The following is a 22,742-nucleotide window of genomic DNA, read 5'->3' as shown; positions in this document are numbered from 1 at the left end:
TCCAAGCTAATCCACCAACATACTCAAACAGTTCAGGAACTTGAAACCATTTAGGGAAGAAAACATATCCAATTATTATTATTAAAACTACATGCAGAAAAACACACAGATTACAAATCTGATGCACTACAAAGAGGCCAAACAGTTCTAGTGATGTCACCTTCTGTTCCACCAGTTTATCTACCAGCTCCTTTGCTTCTTGCTGCTGTCTCTCATACTCCCTAGATAACACACTTTGGCTCTCTTGAAGTGAATTAATTTGCTTTTCTATCTCTGCTTTCTCTTCTTTAGTCATTCTGGTGATAAAAGACATAAAAATGCTTCATTGTACATGGGAATCTCACAGAAAACACACACTCTTGATGTATAGAAAAAATGTTAGGTTAATGTGTTTCTGGTGTTTAGTGTCCAACATTACATGGAAGATATTTTATTGCCAATATAAAAGTTACATACTATCATGTCACACACACTGGTAAGCACACAAAAACAACTCTTACTTTACTAGTTAGCAGCTGCCAAAATAACAGGACATTGTCACACCTACGAAAAGTCCTGTTTGAGGCTGAAAAGGGTCATTCTTCGTTCACTTCTGCTCGCCAGCTCTGGGGGCTGCGAGTCAAAAAGAAAATGTTAGCGCCAGCGGCTGTGCGTGCCGGAACGTAGCAACAATTGAACTGCTCCGTCGGGTGCAATCTCGTGGCCGCTGGCACGCAACACACTTGAATTCCCCAGATAGAAGTGAGGATCAGCGTTAGCATGAACATTGTCGCTTGATGCGAATAGTCACGTTTGAGCGCTGAAATGGGTCACTTTTCAGTCATTTCTGCTCGCCAGCTCGGGGGAGCTGCGAGTATATATACAGTCCATGCGGAAAGTAGTCACAGTGCGTCACTTTTTCCACATTTTGTTATGTTACAGCTTTATTTCAAAATGGAATAAATTCATTATTGTCCTCAAAGTTCTACACACAATAACACATAATGACAATGAGTAAAAAGTTTTTTTGAGATTTTTGCAAATTTAATAAAAAAAAACCCACTAAGAAATCACATGTACATAAGATTTCACGGCCTTTGCCATGAAGCTCAAAATTGAGCTCAGGTGCATCCTGTTTCCACTGATCATCCTTGAGATGTTACTACAGCTTAATTGGAGTCCACCTGTGATAAATTCAGTTGATTGGACATGATTTTGAAAGGCATACACCTTTCTGTATAAGGTCCCACACTTGACAGTGCATGTCAGAGCACAAACCAAGCATGAAGTCCAAGGAATTGTCTGTAGACCTCCGAGACAGGATTTTCTCAAGGCACAAATCTGGGGAAGGGTACAGGAAAATATCTGCTGCCTTGAAGGTCCCAATGAGAACAGTGGCCTCCATCATCCGTAAATGGAAGAAGTTCGGAACCACCAGGACTCTTCCTAGAGTTGGCTGGCCGTCTAAACTGAGCGATCGGGGGAGAAGGACCCTAATTAGGGAGGTGGCCAAGAACCCGATGGTCACTCTGTCAGAGCTACAGCATTCCTCTGTGGAGAGACGAGAACCTTCCAGAAGGACAACCATCTCTGCAGCAATCCACCAATCAGGATTGTATGCTAGAGTGGCCAGACGGAAGCCACTCCTTAGTAAAAAGCACATGGCAGCCCGTCTGGAGTTTGCCAAAATGCACCTGAAGGACTCTCAGACCATGAGAGACAAAGACTGAACTCTTTGGCATGAATGCCAAGCATTCTGTTTGGAGGAAACCAGGCACCGCTCATCACCAGGCCAATACCATCCCTACAGTGAAGCATGGTGGTGGCAGCATCATGCTGTGGGGATGTTTTTCAGCGGCAGGAACTGGGAGACTAGTCAGTATAGAGGGAAAGATGAATGCAGCAATGTACAGAGACATCCTGCATGAAAACCTGCTCCAGAGCGCTCTTGATCTCAGACTGGGGCGACGGTTAATCTTTCAGCAGGACAACGACCCTAAGCACAAAGCCAAGATATCAAAGGAGTGGCTTCAGGACAACTCCTTCGGTGGCCCAGCCAGAGCCCAGACTTGAATCCGATTGAACATCTCTGGAGAGATCTGAAAATGGCTGTGCACCGACGCTTTCCATCCAACCTGATGGAGCTTAAGAGGTGCTGCAAAGAGGAATAGGCGAAACTGGTCAAAGTTTGGTGTACCAAGCTTGTGGCATCATATTCAAAAAGACTTGAGGCTGTAATTGCTGCCAAAAGTGCATCAACAGAGTATTGAGCAAAGGCTGTGAATACTTATGTACATGTGATTTCTTAGGGGGTTTTTTAAATTAAATTTGCAAAAATCTCAAAAAAACCATTTACACATTGTCATTATGGGGTACTGTGTGTAGAATCTTGAGGATAAAAATGAATTTATTCCATTTTGGAATAAGGCTGTAACATAACAAAATGTGGAAAAAGTGAAGTGCTGTGAATACATTCCGGATGCACTGTATAGATATTACTGTTAAAATATAATTGATTATTTTAGGTGTGGTGTCACTTAAATAAATGGATTATCATAGAGAAACATGGTACAATACCTGTCACTATGTTTAGCTAAAAGCAACTGTAAACTTTGCAAAGCATCCGATATCTCTTCTTGCTTGGCTAGAATCTCTTTGCTGGAAATCTGGAAAAAGAGGATGCACATTTGAAGATCAGATAACAGCAAGATATTCTGCACTGCATGTGACACTGAAAACAAGGTACTGGATTTCCAAAATAATATTAGATAAAGTACAGTTGAATTCCAAATTTAGATTTTGACACAAATTATACTTTCACTTTGGCTTCATTAAACTCTCATTAACTTAGGAAATAGTTTTACTTAGCATTATTATAGTTCAAGCAGGTTTTTAATTCTGTGTTTCGGAAGGGAACCTTTATGCCCTCAAACCACCTATGAATTAATATAATCTTCCCATTTAACAAAAGCTCATTGTGCCATGGAATACAGCAATGCCAAAAAGTTGTCTGCCAATGTGGACTATTGCAAGCATTATACATACTGGGCCTGTTATGTTCAGCAAAATAAACATATTACCAATTTAAAATATTTGGATGACTTTATTGCAGTTTCCAAAAACTCGGTCCTCAAGCCACCTTAACAGTACAGGTTTTTAAGGATATCCATGGTTGACCACAGGTGACCTAATTAGTACCTCAGTCAATTTGTTTTAACCACCTGTGCTCCTCCATGGATATCTCTAAAACCTGAACTGTTGGGGGTGCCTTGAGGGCTGCGTTTGGGAACCTCGGCTTTAGTGTATTGGTTTCCATAGACCCTGCTGCAATATTTAGTAAATATGTTACAGATGCATACCTCCCAACATTTCCAGGAGGGACAACATGATCTGCTCCTGAACTTCCCTCTTAATTTATGATTGCCATCACCTGTGTTGAAACATGTTTCCTATCAACTAACTAGTTCAACACAGGCAAATCATAAATTAAGAGAGAAGACCAGGAGCAGAGCATTTTGTCCCTCCTGGAATGGGTCATGTTGGGAGGTATGCAGATGTGCCCTTAGTAGTCTCTACTGCATTGGCACCAAACAGTCCCTCTCAGTGCACCAGGTCTAGCGGGAGCACCCCACGCCATTTTTGCAGATTTTTTTAACACAAATTTGTCTAAGTCACAATGCAACTAGGACGCACCAGCAGACTGTGCTGATTAATTTGATATGTGACACTTGTGTATCTGTGTGCGAAAGAGTCTCTGAATCAGCATACAAAGTGCTACGATGCAGTGGCTGCAGCTTTTTTTATAAGCCAAGTTCCGTTTACAGACACAGTTACACACATATATACAAGTGTCACATATCAAATTAATCAGCACAGTCTCTTGGTGCATCCTAGTTATGTTGCATTGCAACTAAGATGCATTTTCGGCATAAAAGACGCCTGAGGCTAGTAAGGTTGCACAGGACCTGGCGGCTCAGTCAAGCCAGGCATATCGAGCTGTGTGGCGTATTGAGAACAGATGTAGGAGGACACATCTGTTCCTTTACTGCCTTGGTTCCTTCTATGTTTTTCAGGCAGGTATGTACCATAAACCAGACCTGCCATGTGATAGGACACAATGTTGCTCCCTAGGCTCAGTTTTACACAACGCAGAGAAAACGGCATAACTGTGTTGTATCCCAGGGCAGCAAAAAATAGTCTTTCCGAAATTGAATGACATGGTTGAAAAACACAGAAGTAAGCCACAATGATAAAACATGCAGAAGGACATTAACAATTCAATAAATGGAAGTTACATGTGGAAAACTTCATTTGTAGTGAAAATATGTGTGTTAATTGCTGGTTGTTTCTACTTATGATCTTAAACTTCATGATACTTCAATTCATACAGTAGGTGTGTGTTTTATGGCTGTGTGAGCTTTATAAAAAAAAACACTTCATATTTTATTAGTGTGACTTTCCTACCTGTGAATCATAATAGCAGCATTCATTTCTGTAGTTCAGAAATGTATCTCCATTGCAATGCAATGAGGAAGAATCGCCATAAGAATAACACAATAAAATATTGTATGGCTCTTTTAGTAACAATGCACTTAGGTGCAAACTACCACATTTTACTAGATTCTGCATGTTAGTAAATGAGCCCTTAATAGGTGAGAGTTTAGAAAATGTGAGAGTTTAGCAGTAAACTCTCACATTGGTCGAGTTTTATCTTCAAAATGGGAAAACATCTGGATGAGAGATTAAATCGTGAGAGTTTTCTGAGTCTAGAAACATGCGAGTTTTCACGTTCTCGGATTCTATTACCAGACCCTCCAACATGACCCCTAACATCAGGTAGAAAATGCTCTGCTCCTGGACTTCAGACTTAATTTATGACTGGCGTCACCTTTGTTGAAACACCTTTATTATCAATTAGCTAGTACAGCACAGGTGACTGCAATCATAAAATAAGAGGGAAGTCCAGGAGCAGAGCATTTTCTACCTTATGGAACGGGTCATATTGGAGGGTCTGTATTACATTGTCCGATTCTAAAAAGTTTAGAAATCGGCCCCCCCAAAAAAACAAGTAACTGTGCACCTTGGCAAACACATGTTGCACTGCAGGTGGGGTAGATTTAAAAGGTAATGTATAAATAGAATAAAGAGACCCCCTGTGTGAAAATGCATATATTCACTTGTGTGCAGAATGTATGCATCTTACTGTGTACCTGCAGTCTTTGTGTATGACTGGTTTGATACTAATCATCATCATCATTCCAGCACCAAGTGCAAAAACATGTCTGGAAACAGGTGTATTTACACTTACACCCACTCTGCATAATTCACAGTTGAGTCAATACACCCTCACTGAACTATACCTATGAACACCATTTAACAACCCAGTTCCGCCTCATCAGTGAAGCCAAGCAGGGGTGGTTTCTACCATTTTCAATCCGGGAGGATGCAGCTCCGGTCAGCGCCGGCCCAGACTCCATAATCATCTATTGCGCATGAGCAGAAAACTTGCCAGGTCGGAGGAGTAAAAACAAAATGTGCATACGCATAAAACCCTTCAGCTGAGTCAGCTGTAGTACAACAGCTCCTAACAGAAGCTTGTTATAGCCACCGATTTAAAATTAGCAAGCAGAGCTTCCAATAAACCACTACACAGCTAACTCCTCCTTGCAGGGCCGGTCTACACAGGGAGACTGTCTCCTGCTTCCTGCTGTGACTGCCCTCACTGAATAGAAAACTCAGTGATTGTACTTACAGTGGGGGAGAGGTGGTGGGGGTAGTGTGCGGGACTGGAGTGGGGGGCAGAGATGGGGCTTAGCCGGGACCAGAACAGTGGACCAGAGCTCCACTGAGCATGGTGGAAACAGTGGTGGATGTTTACTTCGATTTTTACTTCCGCCAAGTGTGGATATTTTTGAAAATTTGCATGACTTACGGCTTAAATTAATCATTACAATTTATTACAGGCGGCTATCTCTGCTAAAGTACACTATAGACAGGGCCATCTCTTCCATTGGGCTTGTTGGGCAGTTGCCCAAGGGCCCGAAGCTTGTAGGGGCCCACCAACCTGCTCCCCTACAGCTGCAAGTACTCACCTCAGTCCCAGTTTCACTTCATCCGCTGGCTTCAAACCAGTCAGACAGAGTCTCTCTGCATGTGTGGGAGGTCTGATGGGCATGTAGGAGGGTTTAGTTTTATTGACCATTTAAAAAATGTTCCCGTGAATAGGTGGGTAGGGGCCCAGTGCATTGATTTGCCCAGTGCCCGCACTGCTGTTAAGACAACCATAACTATGGACACACAAACATTGCCTGCTGGTGCAAACGTCAAGGAGGTGATGCAGAGTTGCATTGCACAATATAAATTCCCTCAGTGCATTCCCAGAACACCAGCCACACACATGCCTTTGTGGTTATACATATTTGTTCGGTTCTGACATGACTGCTTGCTACTGTAGAGGAGGGATGGGGGAAGGAAGGGGCATTCTAACATAGGAAAGAAACAATAAGGGCATATTTGTGTATTTGTTACCCAATGCAGACTTGCGCACAGATGGATATAAGTGTGACTTTTGCCTAATATAAGCTGGGCACATATGTTACAGGTGCACATGTGCATGCATCTTGTGATCATTTTAACTTTGCATATGCCTACAATTGAGAATTAATTAATTAATGCCTTTTATGTCTGTGATTCTGGGAGCAATTGCGTCCAACTCAGAGCTATTTACTTGAAAACCTTTCATCCACTCTAATTACAATATGCCTGCTCCACAAAAATAATTTTTATTTCTGCAGTGTTCTGGAAAATCGGGCACACCAACGTGCTCACTCTGTACTTCTGTAGAAACTCTTCATCACATCTTCCTTCTGTCTTCTTCCGACTTCATTATATAAAATGCAATTTTTTATGCTCCAAAAAGGATGATTTCTGCCATGGTGATATATCAAAAACTTATGAAAGTGACACTATGGGCCATATTCAGTTTGGCTGCGAAAAGTCGGAATCATGTTTGAATTATCCCCGTATTCAATTTGAAAGACTTGAAACACGGCGAAAAAAATAAAAAATGGGGAGCACATTTTTAAATAATGAAATGAATTCAGGGGGGGTTCCCAAGTATGCGGCAGGTGTTTAAAAGAATGCGGGTGGTAGCGGCAGGTGCATTTTTTAAGAATTTTCAAAATGCACTTTAGGGACTTAAAAATATGCTTACCCCCATTTTCATGTACCCCAAATTTGATAGGAAGTTATTTTTCCCCCCAAAAAAATCTAAGTGCTATTCTTCACCACTTCTTCATAGCCCACACAGTTCACATTTTCCAGGTCACCTAGCTGGTGCACAGGTGTATTTATTACTCACTGACACATTTTAAAAGATCCACAGGTGGAGCTAATTATTTCACTTGCGATCCTATGTGAGGAGACCTGGAAAAACATGTGCTGTTTGGGGTCCTGAGGAATGAGTTTGAGAACCTGTGCCCTAGAGTTTACTAGAGAACACTTTTACTTTCAGCTAATTATACTTTACAAAACAACCTTCATTATAATTTGGCAATATTTAATGAAAATGCTTGAAAAATTATGTAAATCAATTCATTAGCATAAATGTAACTGGTAAATTTTTGTGAAAATGTGTAATTGAAAAATTAAGCACTTTCCAGACTTGTCAATGTAGTGGTAGCTAAAAGTCTCTTTGTGCCTATGGGTTATTAGTAATAGTAGGTGGAGTAATTGATATTTTTGAGAAACCACACTGATAGCTAATAGATATTTATGAACAGTGGAGTAACGTAGGCGGGGCCAGTGGGGCACATGCCCTGGGTGCCGAGGCAGGACCAGCAGAGGGCGGCACCACCGGCCAGGGCAGATTGGGCTGGACCACCTCTGTCATCAGTGGCCACCGATAGGATTGGCAGCCACTGTCAGCCTGTCACAGTGACAGCACTGAGGCTGTGCTACAGTGACAAGCAGTCTGCACCAGCTCAGTCTGTGTAGTACACACATACACACACTGGCCGCCCAGGCTGCAGCCTGGGAGGCGGCCATGGATTCACATGAGGAGCGGCCGGGCTGTGCTGCAACTCTTGCAGCCTCTGCATCCTGTATATCTGGTCTGGATCACTGGCTCATTCCCTCCCTCCCTGGCCTTGCCTCTACACCCCCTGGCCATGCCCTCTAACCCAGCTCATGGTTGGAGCTTGCAGCTGGTCCTCTCCTTGTCCAGGAAGTGCTGCTGTCTGAAACCCACATAGTTATTATTATTTTTTTTTAAAGAACCCTATACTGTATGTTCTAAAGAAGAACAGATTTAAGTATTTCTCTGTGACTGTAAAGTAATGTGAATGATGGAGAGGAGGGGCTAGTGTGAGGGAAGGAGCAGGGTGTTGGAGGAGAGGATGGGGCTGGAGTGTATATGGAATGGAAAGGAATGTTCCCAGAGTGAGGAGAAACGGGTGTCGTGTTATGTTGACACACCCTTATTTTCCAGAGGCCACACCACTTGTGGCATGTGGCAGTTGTGTATGAGGGGCCCCATTCTTCATCTTACCCTGGGCTCCAAAGACCCTAGTTACACCTTTGTTGATAAATACCAATTAACTTTCCCCTATTGATATAAATACAGCTGCTACAGTATGCACTGCAACCAAATTGATAAACCCATGACAAATAAAACGTTAAATCTTTGAGTGGCAAAATAACCACTATTACATTCAAAATAATGAGGAGACGTGGCTCAAGGCTAATTGGATCAATGAGGTTTAGTTAACTGCGCCCCTCTGCATGCTGGACACTACCCCTTATCAGTGTCAGTCATTGGCACAAGTGTCAATCTATTGTGTGAGCCTGTTTTCCTAGATGAGCACTACAACCCCTGTACTACACTGTTTTCCATCTATGGTTCACAGAAGGAACAAAGAAGAGCTTTTAAAGATGGAACAAAATTGTCACAATGGTGCCAAACGAGATGTACACTGCACTTTATCATACGCGCAAAAATGATTCCGTTTGTTACGGTGATGTATATTGTTATAAGCGACTAAAATTGAGATAAACGGGAAGTAAATTATGCTAGAGGAGTTTAATAGACCTGTCAGGTTCTGATCTACATATTTCCATGTCTATTCTTCAGCAATTTCTTTCTTCAGATTGAAAGCTGATATGAGTAATAACCTATATTGGCCTGATTCTGAGTTGGGAATAAAGCAAGAAAGAGCAAGTAACTGTGCACCTAGACAAACCATAAAGCAATGCCACGGGAGCAAATACATACATTTTTTTGCATGCAGGGTAAATAATGGCTACTGTTGCAGGGCCGTATTAAGCCTTCAGGGGGTCCGGGGTACTTTAGACAGGGGAGACCACCCCCACTCCACTGACCCTACCCATCTGATCAGCACGCTTTCATCATCTGTCTAGTCCCCACTGGCTCTGCTGCTTGTGAGGACGGGACTGAGCTGTGGGTGACAAGCCAGGAAATGATGGGCGCAGGGAGACAGACCCGGGCACAGAACAGAGCCGGGAAAAGAATGGGCACTGTGGGCTGCCCACCACCACTTGTCATTCAGCTCGCTCCAACTACGGAGCTGAACAGTACATGTGCTCCAGTCGCCCAGTGTCCCCCCTCCTTAAACCGGCTCTTTGCTGTTGGATGTAGCCCACATTGCTGTACAGTTTTATTTTTACAGTGCAATTTAGATATCAGCTTGGACACACCCCTCTCTCATCTAAATCTCTCTGCACATTTACAGTACATCTGTCCCACCTGCAGTGCAGCATGGTTTTACCAAGATGCACAGTTACTTGCTCTATCTTACTCTATTCCCAACTCAGAATCAGGCTCTGTGTATCTTGTTTTAGAGTTTATTTTAGATGTGTACTATAATTGTCACATATTGTACAGGATTCAGGGGCAAATACACTATTTCTAGAGGGGGGGTTTCCGAATGCTTGATTTTAAAGCAAGTGTGGCCAGTCCATGAAGAGGGCATACTTTACCAGCTATAATATACGTCATACAAAGTATAGTGTACTGTATGTAATAATTCTGACATATACAGGACCAGTAATCACAGTATGCCATTATATGCAGCAGTAGGGCCATCCTGTCTGAGCTTAACATTTTTATTTCAGACATGGGCTTCATTCCAGATAATTTGAGCAAGTTCAGGATTCTCGGAGAGTAGCAAAAGAACTTAGCACTGCCCTGGACATATATGTACAGATTGGTCTTCTTATGCACTGGATATTATTAAACAATATTAATAATTGACCTTATAGATGGTCTATATCAGTGCACCCCTAACAGTGCATGTTTTCTAAATATCCTAGTTGGTGCAAGTGTATTAATTACGCTCACACATTTTAAAAGATCAGCAGGTGGCGCTAATTATTTAATTTGTGACACTGAGGGGATCCTAAAAAAATGCTACTTTAGTATTATATGGAATTTATATTGTGGTCATCATGGTGTAGGCTGGGAAGGGGGGTTTCCAGGCACCTGGAACCCCCCACCTGTATTTGCATATGGGATTGCATAGTAAGTTGATGCTTTAAAAAAGATAGACAGATAGATAGATAGATAGATAGATAGATAGATAGATAGATAGATAGATAGATAGATAGCCCTAGATACTAATATTACTCTAATTTGTTTTGCAAAGTAAAAACAATGGCTTATGTTCCATTAAGAAATATGTCCTCTTATAACGTGTAGCTCTTTCCTTCAAGAATCTAGTTCATATGTAAATTAGTATTCTTACAATTTGCAGCATAACATTTATATATGCTTTCTTTAGTTTATCCTAAATCAGAAAATAGAACAAAATCTACAACATATTGATGGTTAACAGGATGACCTGGAGCCATATGCTGCCCTCCCAACCTGCACCTACGACATCCTCCTGCTTTACTATCAGATACAGTATGTTTGTTGTAGCTTGCTTGCTGATATATTATTACATATAGGTGTCTCTTTATTAAATGTATTGTTCTATTACTTAGATTAAGAGTAATGAGCAGTGCTTCTGAAGGTTAGCTGGGTACACTATACGACATATTGGCCAATCTTGCAATCCATGAGAGAACTCGATGACCATTGTATACTGTGTACCACCAATTCATTGTTTGATTGTGTGGTTGCATCTTCCCATGTGCTGCACATCAGATGTGGCAATGCGACATACAATGCTGTGTGGTAACAGTAATCCTGTAACAATATATTATGTCATCGCATGCCGGATTGTGTAGTATGCACATATACACAATATATTGTTACATAGTTTTGGACCACTGGCAGATCTCCTGGTCGTTCAAGCGTGTACCCAGCTTTAAAATGACGTTGACAACTGCTTCAAAGTGCAGCATTAAGTTGTTGCTGGTTTTGTATCTACGGGTCCACTGTACAGTTTATATCGGTTCACAGATTTCAGCAAATCCCATATGTGCATAATTTTAGTAGTGGAGAACAACTAAAAAGGATATAAATAATACTGTTACGTAAATAAAGTAATTCTAGATACTGCAAACTGTCAGGACACAAAGGGGGCGATTCATTAGTTTTGTGCGCGGTGATAATTAATGGGCATCCAGTGTTGCAATTAGACTTGGTTTAGCCTCGTAAAACGAATAAACCCGTCTAATGTGCTGGTTAGGGCGCTCAAACTGCTGTTTGGGCGCACTAACATGGGTGTATCACACATTTATGCTCACATCCTTCTGAGGTCCCGAGCAGAAATGCTGGCGCCAGCAGCTATCGCACCCGAACGGAGCAACAATTGAATTGCTATGTCGGACGCCCCTAAAAAAAGCCACCTAAAAATACAACTGAATCGCACCCACAGAACTGTTTTTAAGGCACAGTTTATAAATGTAACCTGAAACCATGTACTGTATTTATGCATTTTTATACAGCAATGTAATGTACTGTGTGATTAAACCGCAACAAGATTTCAGCATAGTTGATTGGTCAATCACTGAAAGCCAAACATATGATACCTTGTGCACAGTTTGATTGGTTGATCTGCAAATAGCAATCATGCATAATATGTACTTAATCTGTGTCCGGTTAAAATAAATGCTAACGTTGTAATATATGAGGCTGACGGGCCTGATTCAGAGGTGCACACAGTTCATGCTCGGCTGCCATTTCTCACAGATGTGCAAGTATGAAGATATGCAACTGTCAGCTTGAGCATTCCTTTTGTTTACTTCAGTGCAACAGACTGAGCAGACCTTGCAACACCCACTTTACATATCTGAGCAATGCTCAATGGCCCTGGCGGCTCTGATCTCTCCACCATCGACGCACCATTGGTTGCAGCATCGACTCATTGAGCAGCCCCTGCCTGGCTCACATACTCCCTTGTAACATTCTCAGAATATGGCCACTTTGGCTGCGGAGCTGCAAAAGAGAAGGCAGATGTATGCCGAAACACGCCAACACCACCTCCTCGTTTTGCAATCACTTAAGGTCACCTCCTAGTCTCCACCCTGAAACACCCATGGATAGCAGAAGCTATTTCAAGCTAAAGTGATGTATGCCATTGCACACATTTGTCCACACGCACCGGTGTGAGGCTGAATCTTTCATCCAGATTTTTTTAAGAATAGTAAAGGGTAAAAAAGTTATACAATTATTAAACCTAGATTCATGCTGATAACATTAAGCGTTTCTCTTACAACTGTATATTTTATTTAATTTGTCCAACACTTTTAATATATTTTATGAAATGGAGGAGAGCAAAGTTGTACGGCCATGACACACTATCAGAAGGCAGAAGTAGTCCAATTCATCAAAATTGGGCCATAAGCATAGTAACGTGATTCTGAAAACGTAATGTCAATAGGAACACCTTGTAGATGTAAGCAGACAGGTCATCTGCCATATAAGTTACAGAAGTTACTGATTTTTCTGCTCCAGATTATTTTTATGCAGCTGAAAATCATTCAGATAAAATGCCTTTATTTCCACAGAATTGTGAATGGTGATGCACTTGTATTAACACATGGGAACTGTTTCACCGTTAGTACTCACTGGGATGCCGTAAAAATTTCCCTTAGACCCCACTGCCCCATGGATAAAGGAATACAATGGAGGGGAAGGAAAGCAGTAAGAGGTCATATAGTGGACATATGTCCCCTGGTACCAGATGAGACAAATGAGAGATACACCGCACTTTATCACTTGGGGAATAAAATCATACTTACACTATAAAGCTGATTTAAATAGTTAAAAGCAATAAATGTCTGACCCCTAAAAAACTGGAAGAAGAGAGCTGACAATGTCACACAGACAGATGTGCTTTCGTATAGGTTTTAACACACATTGTAACACACTGGCACCAGTATCTTTGCTTTATTTTAAGCATTGCTGGATGGCAAACTTTAGGAGATACCTTAGGGACTTCTCAAGAAGTTCACAAGAACCGTATTAATCTGCAGTACTGATCCACGCGGCTGCCCTAATGACTGGAAGGCATCATACCCTTAATTAATTTGCTATAGCCAGTGAGATATGAAACACAGATGTGTTGCTTAGTAAATAGAATGCAATGATGACACTTAATGTAGAATATTGAGAATTTGTGATGTGGATTATCAAATAATGTTCCCAATACCTGTGGCTCTGAAAAGGGCAACGTGTCTGCACTTTCTCCGCCTTCTCCTCCTTTACTTAGCGTTTTAGTGACTTTAGACACCCAATTCAGTATGTTCCCTGCCTTCTTTACATGCTCTCTCTTTTCCTCTTCCAGTGACTTCTAGCAATAAATGCATGATGTAAAAGACACATAACCATTACACATGCAAAATCAAAAATATAACATAAAAGTACATAAAAAAATTACTCATAGAATAAGATTTTTGTGGGATACAACTTTCATTTTGATATGCAAGAACATTCTAAAAAAAAAAAAAAGAATACGTTATTATACAATATTGAAATATATTCACCATTATCTATGTGGAACATAATACATTCAAGATGGAAATTAATTGAAAAAAAAAAAAACAACAACCTTGCTGCTTGGACAGTATTTGGTATAATAAAATAACATACAGTAAAGGTTATGATACAAAGTTTTATCAAAACTTTCTTCCCGACTGTCACTTAAGAAAAATGTATTAGGCACAAAATCTCTAGATTACAAATTGACAATGGGGCTGATAGAGAAATAATGCAAAGTAAACGTTATCAGTGGTGACAATGATTTTTGTGCTCACTATATACAGGATTAGTAATACGGATGCTCATTTTTATTTGCTGTGCTGACAGTTATAAACAATGCCTATTATGTATGGTGAGAATAATGGTGTTCACAAGACTAACAATTGGTAATTCTGACAAACATTGCTCCACTAATAACTGTAACATGTCTTTCAATCGCGTTAATACACACATGAATAGAAAAAATATATATTATTTTATGATTTGGATGAATAAAGGTAAAATGTATGTAATTTTGAAATGATCAGTACATAATAAGTGAAGTCCATGAATATAGAAAATATCTCAGACCTGCTGCCTTTGCATTAGCTTGACCATAAAACAAGTAACAATTATTACTTTACACAAATACACAGACATCCATCATCTTAACCACTTACTATATCCCTCAACTCACTTACATTTTGCTACTCCTTAAAACGTAAAATAACAATCAAGTCCATTTTTAGCATGCAGACATTTGGCTTTGACCCCAGTATCAATGTCACCTCTTCCGCTTTCAGCTCAATTTTGTAGGGAAGAGAAACTTTATGTACTGAACTCTATTCTATTCAATGTGGTAGAGGTGTAATATTATCATTTTGATGAGGCACTGGTTAAGAAATCACACTTCAAGAATTATATTGTTGACAGCTTAGAACCTTTCAATACAGTTGATACAGAATTTCCTAACAAAATGAAAATGCCGGATTTCTAATAAGAAAAATGCTATTATTATTTATAGTGCATTTATGGTAATTAAATATAAAATATCACGTAAATAAAGATTCAACCCATTGAAAAATGCTGCTCAAGTCTACTGTTATGTGACAAAAATACAAGTTTCGATTAGAAGGGTCAATATTATTTAAGATGCATTTACATGCTTATATGTAACAATGTTACCCACATTGATGTATCTCAACATACAGTGGTAATGTATTTCAAATACAATTCAGGCAAATACTTTACAATGATCTTTGGTTAGAAGACCACCACACGACTGGTTCTCTCACACTGCTGTCCTACTTCAGGGTCGCAGTCCATTGCACCTCTTCTGGACTAAAATCTGTCAACTGTTCAGCAGACTTTTAATAATGTCACCAGTAGAAAATGTCCTATTGTGAAGAAAAATAGAGGCTAGGAATTCCGATATTCAGAGGCAGAGGTGCTTTCATCAAGCGAAATCCTGTATGGCAATCATAGACTGCTTTATCCAGCGCATCTTTGTAGGACAACTTCCTTCTTGTTTGAGGGCAAGTAAGATTTTTGATGTATGAATTTTCATCCTTTAGCTTTGTTGCTGTGGCAGCATCAACTATTCCTTTTTTTATTGCATCATCCAATGGCATCCGTAAATGAGATTTAGGATCTATTAATCCTCCTGTCACGTACTGATACTCAAGGCAACGATAACCAATATCTTTGTTTAATATGTTTAAGTTCATGGCTTCACCAGCAGATAAAACGGCTTTGGTTGTAGGGTGGATGACTCCAGTGAAAGCTAATTCGCACTGGTGAATCTGCTTAGCACAAACCTCATCAATTAAGCCTTTCTGCAATGCCTCTGATACATTATATATTTTTCCATTTGAAGGATCAAGGATCCCTCCAGTGCTGGCCTGAGCTTCAAGCAATCTAAACACAGTTACTCTGTCTGCCATATTTCTTCTCAATGCTTTAAATACTGACACCCTTTCATTGGTATCATAGATCCAATATCCCGCAATAGGACTATTGGGGTTTTTAGGTGGTCTTGACCTAGTGATTAAAATGTCAGCTAGTTCAGTGGCTGAAATGAGCCCTTCTTTAAACTTGCTATACTGCAACCTGTCAATTTTTCCCTGGCTGACAGCTTCATCCACAATGAACTGTCTCCCTGACTTGCGATCAGTTAAGTGTGTTTGTGACTTACCCTGGGAGTCAAAAACTGTAGAGCTCTCCCACTGACACTCATGCTGTGAAAGCTCAATGTAGGTTTTTTGGTCAATGAGACCTTTTTCATATGCTTCGAAACGTGTAATTTCTGAACCAGACCGAATATCTACTACGCATATCTTATGGCCTATTTCTGCAGAAAAAGCAGTAATTTGTCTCTCACCAATTGGTAAAATAGAAGTTTTGCTCTCTAAATCTAGAACACACAATTGCAGCAATTCAGAATAATACATACTCTGCTTGTTGGTAGGAAAGTGAAAGCCTTTTACATTGCTAGCAGGTTCATGCAAAAACTTCAATGTGGTATGATTTAACAAACCCTTCAACACTGCCACTTCAGAAGGGATTCGTATGCTTTTAACTGGGTCAATGACTCCTCCAGTGGCAATTTGAGCTTCAAGAATTCTTTTGCCTTTCTGTCTTTCAAGAAGTCTAGCCTCAATGGCCTGGAAAACAGACAGCCTTTTTCCAGAGTGAATGTATCCTAAGACAGCTTTTTCTGCTTCAAGGAGTTTCTCCTTAAACTCTTGGTCAGCAAGTCCACTGGTGATCGCCTCCTCAACTGAATATTTTTTGCCTGTAGAAGGATCAATGATAAAACCTGTCACTGCTTGGGCTTCTAAAAACTCTAACGCTAACCCTTTATCTATAATTCCCATCTTACTGGCTAAACTGAAAGAAATCTTTTCTCTCCTTGATTCAAGGTATAAACCTGCTATTGCAGAAACCTTTGTTAGACATGTGTCGAGTGCTTTCTGAACTTCTTGAATGGTTGTTCGACCTAACTCAAGCTGTTCCATGGTTTTGGCATCGAGAATTTTAGCTTCTACCATTTGTTTGGCTGACACATTTTTTCTGAGACCTTGAAAGATGAACCTATCATCAATGGAAGAACTGTCACTCAAAGATGTCTCAGAGCCTGCATAGTTTTTATAATTGGAGGACATATAACCCATCTTCGGTAAATCTGCTCTCCTAAATCCTTCCAAAATATTACGTTCTTCAAACACCTGATCTTCATTGTTTAGCAGGAATTCTTTTTCCTGTTTTACAGTTGTAACTTCAACAGTCAAATCATACTGCTTGCTCTTCACTATCTGTAAATAGCAATATTTAAAATAAAGGATGGACGGTTAGGATTTATGCCTGCATATTGGTTCAATAATCAAGAAGATATCTAAGGTAACATCAGAAACAGATAAGGGTACTATATTTTGGAGGGTTAGTGCTAAATAGCAGAAGAGTATACACCAGAGCCATTGCTTTGAACTAAAGCCCACAAAACCATGCACTAAGATGCAATAACTTGTATTGAACTAAAACTAAATTTTCTAGATAACTAGCTGTAATGTATCAATATATTTTAACACAAAATATATACAATAGCTTAGGCAAAAATATATTACATGTAAAGTGTTTTGTCATAGTAAATGCAATGCTAATGTAATGCAATGTAGCTCATGCAAGCAAAAAGACCTTAATCACCAAGTTAAAGAATATTAACACAAGTATACTAGCAAAGCTGTCATGTGATCGCTACATAGCATATAAGTAAGGAGGATACACATAGAATACCTCCATAGGTTGATCAAATTTTCCTAGCTCCTTTCCAATTTTCTCTTCTTCAATTCTTAAAGTCTGAATGGCATTCTGTATACTTTTATCCTTTATACTCTCTAGCTCTGACAGCTTTCTGTATGGATTCAGGTTATCAATAGATATTTGAAGCTCTGTACTGGTCTGTGTAACATACTCTGTAAATGGCTGTCCCTTGTCTCCAACATCGAGGGACTGCTTTATCCTGGATAGCTGTAGCTGAAGGTCATCATAACCATCCATATGTTTCTTCTTCTCTTCCATGTGTGTAGAGTTAAATACAGGAGCATTAACATCAAGATGACTGTCAAGTTTTCTTCTCAATCCAGGAGAGGCTTTGGATCTTTGATTAATCGAGTCAAAATCCTGCTGAGAACCTGAAGATGAAAACAAGTAGCTGTTTCCTTTTGCATCATATTCAGTTTTCTGAGTAGGGCTTCTAATGCTATTATTTAGCTGAATCTCAGTTTGTAGGTATCTTAACTGATTTATGTGGTCTTGTCTCTGTAGGTCAACTTTTTGTTTAAATGTTTCAACAGCTCGTTTTTGAACTTCAATTTCTTCCTCCAGTTTACGACACTTTTGAACATGTTCCAGTCCAGATTTTTTCTCAAGATTCAATTGGTCTTGGCATCTTTTAAATCTCTCCTGTAGGTCTGAAAGCTCCACTTTTATCAATTTTATTTTCTCTTCTAACATTGCCTTTTCTTGTTTCAAAGTAACCACTTCAATCCTCATGTTTGAATAATTATTTTCAGTACTTAAACTAGATTCCATTGACTTATCTAATTTTCTCCTGAATTCATCTGCAGAATTTTTGTATTTTGTAGACTCCTCATGGTAAATGACAAGCTTTTTCTGTGCTAGCTGCTCATCAACTGTCTTCTTGTGAAGATCATCCTGTGCCTTCTTTAGTTTAGCATTGACATCCTGAAGCTGTGCCTGGTTTTGCTGAAGTTTCTGATCTGACAGACGTTTCTCTACTGTCAAGCTGTTTAATTCAGCTTTAACATTTCGGATCTCCTTTTCAGAATTAAGAATTGTTAGGCTCTGTTTTTCATATTTTTGCTTAAATTCACTCAAAGCATTTTTTGATTTTGATAATTCTTCTTCTAGCCGTTTTACCATATTTTGAGTTTCATATTCTCCTTTGGACTGTTTTTGCAGCTGCTCACTTGTAACTTTTATTTGCTCTTTGGTACTTTCCAGTTGTGATTTTACCATGTCAAAATTTTTCTGCAAATTATTTCTCTCCATGGCAGTTTTCTCAGATTCAGATTTAACTTTTCTCAACGTTATCTCAGTCTCATTGTTCAATTTAGTGAGATCGTCAAACTTTAATTTGAAAGAATTTGACCATTGATTACTTTTTGTCAATTCATCCTGAAGTTTTATGTTTTTCTGTTGGTCCTCTTTCAGGGCCCTAGTATTCTGGAGTAGCTCTTCTTGACTTTTTTTTAGCTGTTCACGTAAATTGTCAACTTCTCCGCTTCGGGACTGGGATCTCTGCTCAAGTATACTCTTTTCTTGCTGCATAGAACTTATTTGTGAATTTAGAAGTTTCACACTGCTTTCTGATCTTGCATTTGCTCGGGTAAAATCTTCTACTCTTTTCCGTAAGTCATCCACTTCTTGCTTCTTTCTGGTTAAATCTTCTTCTAGGAATGATATTTTATGTAGGCTGTTCCTTTCAGCCATTTCCTTTTGCCTCAGCTCTTCCTGAGAAGTTTTCAGTTTTTCTCTAGCATCATCATAATCAGATTTTTGCATCTTCAGTTTGTGTTCTAGGGAAATTTTCTCTTGTTGTAATACCTTTAACTCCTCCTCAAAACTGATTCGAATCTTCTTTAGGTCCTTAGCTTCTTGCATGACTTCTTCTGCTTTATCCTGACTCTGGTACATTTTGCGTTCAACTTCTCTCAGTTGTAACACATAGTTTTGTTCCAGCTGGTTCTTCTGCTCCACTTCAATTTTTAGCTGCTGCAAAATATTATGCGTGTCATCCAACTGAATTCTTAGCTGGCGGTTTTTCTCATCTGCAGCAGACTTTTGTATCTGAAGTGTACTTAACTCTGCTTTATATTGTTTGATTTCATTCTCTGCCTTTTTGTTGACCAGTGTAAGGTCATCAACACGTTGTTTTAGAGTTTCTGCTTTTTTTACATACTGTTCTCTTTGAGGCCCTCTTAAGTCTGATTCAATCATGTAATGAACTTCTTGCGCCGAGCGTGCTGGTATTATGTCCTTAGACGAGTAGCTATATAATGAATCTGTATATTGTCTTTTAGATTCATATTCCATTTTCTCCTCTACAACCTTCTTCTGGAATGTAAGATCAGTTTCAAGATGTTTAATCTGTCTCAAGAGGTCTTCCTCAAGCTCAGTTTTCCTTTTCAGCTCTCCCATTAGATTGTCTTTTTGAAGTTCCAAGTCTTTAAGGTCAATTTCTTTTCTTTTCAAGTGATCCTCCAGCTTCCTTCTTGAACTGGTGCTCTCCTCTATCTGATTCTTAAATGCCCTGAGTTTTTCTTCAACAGCATCCCGTTTAGATTCCGCCTGCCGTGTGATCTGGCGTACATGTTCCAGCTGCTGCTCAGCCGCTGTCTTCAGTTTGACTGTAGTCTCCAGCTTCAAACGGAACTGCTGTGCCTCATACTCAGCCTTTGTTTTCTGTAAGTTTATTTCTTCCGCTGCCTTTTGGTGCTTCTTGATTTCCATCTCAGCAACTGACTTAACCTTGGGCAGCTCCTGCTCTAGCATGTACTTCTCTTTTTTCACTTCTTCAAGTGTTACTTCAAGCTCCTGTATTTTTCTCAAGAGCCTCTTATTTTCCTCTGAGGTTGTTTTTTGCTGTTCTACTAATTCTGGGTATGCGGACATAGAAGAGCGCTCGGAATACATTACAGTCTAAAACAAAATAAAGGGACATGGGTTCACATTTGATCTGCTTGTATGCCCTGAAAAAGTCTCAATATAATGGTCCATGTTGAATTTAAGAGCAGTAGTGTTAAAAATAAATAAAAAAGTAATGTCAACTATACAGTGCAAATATAAAAAGATAATAACTGAGATAAGTAACTAGAGAAATCTGCAGTATTTACTGAGCTAAGTAATATTCATCATTAATGGCATCAAAGGAAATTGGAAAATGTGGAAAAAAACTTACCATGTCCAGCCAATTAAAACAAAGATGCTTTCAACCACCTTGTCTTGCCAAGGAAGTGTCAGGAGAGCAGTGAGAAGCGAAACACCCAAATCCACAAAAGCAAGATACATACTGTATAGTAAACAAAACTACAGGATGTCCAAGCAGTTATTGATGGTTAAAAGAAAAAGCCCAGAATCTGTATAGAACTTTAATAAACATGCAAACCACATATAGCTGACATACACAAAGTGCTGTCATTTAACTCTACACTCATTTAATATTTATTATTGGGTCATCATTTGTAGCTAATGCAAAGGCAGACTGTTCCTCTTTTTCAATTTAACAACAATTTCTTTACATTAACTTATGTGATGGTAAATACTAGCTGTACCTCCTGTAAAAAGCACAAAACATAATTAATGTTAATTATAATATATAAATCTAATGAATCTACAGGAAGTTGGAAGTTCAATATAAAATTGCAGGAGAGTATAAAAATGTATTATACAAGTCTACTTAAAGGAGAATGGTGACAAATAGTCTTCCAATAATTTGGAGCCATCACGCACTATCATTCCCCATAAGAAACTCTGCTGTTTCTGTACAATAAATGTAACAAAAGGTTTACTGAAATAAATGTGTATATTGCTTTGTTTTACAGAAATTGTTGATTTAACATCAAGCAGAACAAAACAGTATATACACTGAAAACCCTGTATTTGATAGATTTCTCTTCTACAACTAATCCAGTACTGTAAATTTGTATTTTTGCTCTGTATATCGGTCTGTCATTCTGAATAATGTATTTACGTACCACGAGTTTCAAATTCCTATGTATTGAAATTATTTAATCTTGAAGGTTTTTTTGTGTGTTTACTTAAATACATGATTGTAAACGGTTACATACAGATTAGAATATTTTCTCTTGTGACAGTGAAAGCAACTACCAGTGTGCAGGAGTGAACACAGCAGAGTAACCCTCCACCAAAAAGACAAGAAAGCAAAAATTACACAACACACGACAATCCACAAAACAAACTGGACCATGTATTTCTGTCACCGTTTTGTTAAGCCAGGCTTCCGACATAAAATGTAGCTAACTGGCAAAGGACACAGTATTAACGTACACTGAGATCTTTATGGGCTTGGACATGAAGAATTTATATTATTTTTACCTTGTTTAATTTGTTCTAGATAGCTAAATAAACTGCAAATTATACAATTGCTACAATAGAGCTGACTGATACTAAGCCACAACATAACCATAAGTTGGTGTCACATCACATGGGTACTTTGTGCGCTGCAGATGCTGCATACGGGGTAGTGTAACAGGAACTCAGCAATGTACTGCCTGCGATGTGCAGACATAATGTATTGATGGCTGCAGGCTTCAGTTATACTCTGAATAAAAGTTCCTATGTGACACCATCCACACTCAATGCTGTTGTGTCATAGAATATGTTGGCTATAAAAGGAATATAAAAGAAAATACTTGTTATATAACATGATTTATGTGTATTGACTTGTTTCTTTACCTCTTCTTCTTCAAATCTCTTTAAAGTTTCTCCAGAAAACTTTATATATTGGCTAATTAAAGTCATCAGAGCAGTGTAACGAGTCCTAAGATCCATATACTGAAAATGAAGAACAACAGCATTATGTCAGAATGAAAAAAAAGGACTAAGTTCTGCTGACATGGCCTCATTGAACCTTGCCTATGTAAGGATGCCCTGTTACAACCTAAATATGCTTCTTTAGTCAAAAGTGTGGATCAAAAAGTGTGTGCTCACAATGGGTATGACTCTGCATTGCCCACACTTTCGAACACTACTGTATGTTATAGAGCATACGCAAAGTGACAGATACACAAGCTCCACA

The 22,742-nt window shown here is 39.3% G+C and overlaps 1 protein-coding gene across 2 annotated transcripts in view; it reads right to left on the bottom strand.

Annotated features, from left to right (window-relative positions):
* The window catches only part of DST (dystonin), a 637,844-nt gene that overhangs the window by 235,815 nt on the left and 379,287 nt on the right, over positions 1 to 22,742 (bottom strand). Inside the window, exons 36-39 of one of the 2 annotated variants that reach the window (XM_088455927.1) lie at positions 22,400 to 22,498; positions 13,596 to 13,736; positions 2,557 to 2,645; positions 161 to 296 (exon numbers count right to left, since the gene is read on the bottom strand). In XM_088455927.1, coding sequence (XP_088312053.1) covers positions 161 to 296; positions 2,557 to 2,645; positions 13,596 to 13,736; positions 22,400 to 22,498 — 465 coding nt within the window. Of the gene's footprint in view, positions 1 to 160; positions 297 to 2,556; positions 2,646 to 13,595; positions 13,737 to 15,031; positions 17,218 to 17,695; positions 20,624 to 22,399; positions 22,499 to 22,742 lie in introns of those variants that run through there. The other variant, XM_088455928.1, reaches the window with a different exon arrangement.

Source organism: Taudactylus pleione, unplaced genomic scaffold (genome assembly GCF_031769625.1).
Source record: "Taudactylus pleione unplaced genomic scaffold, aTauple2 ptg000678l, whole genome shotgun sequence".
Lineage (NCBI taxonomy): Eukaryota > Metazoa > Chordata > Amphibia > Anura > Myobatrachidae > Taudactylus > Taudactylus pleione.
This window is presented reverse-complemented; position numbering and strand designations above follow the sequence as displayed.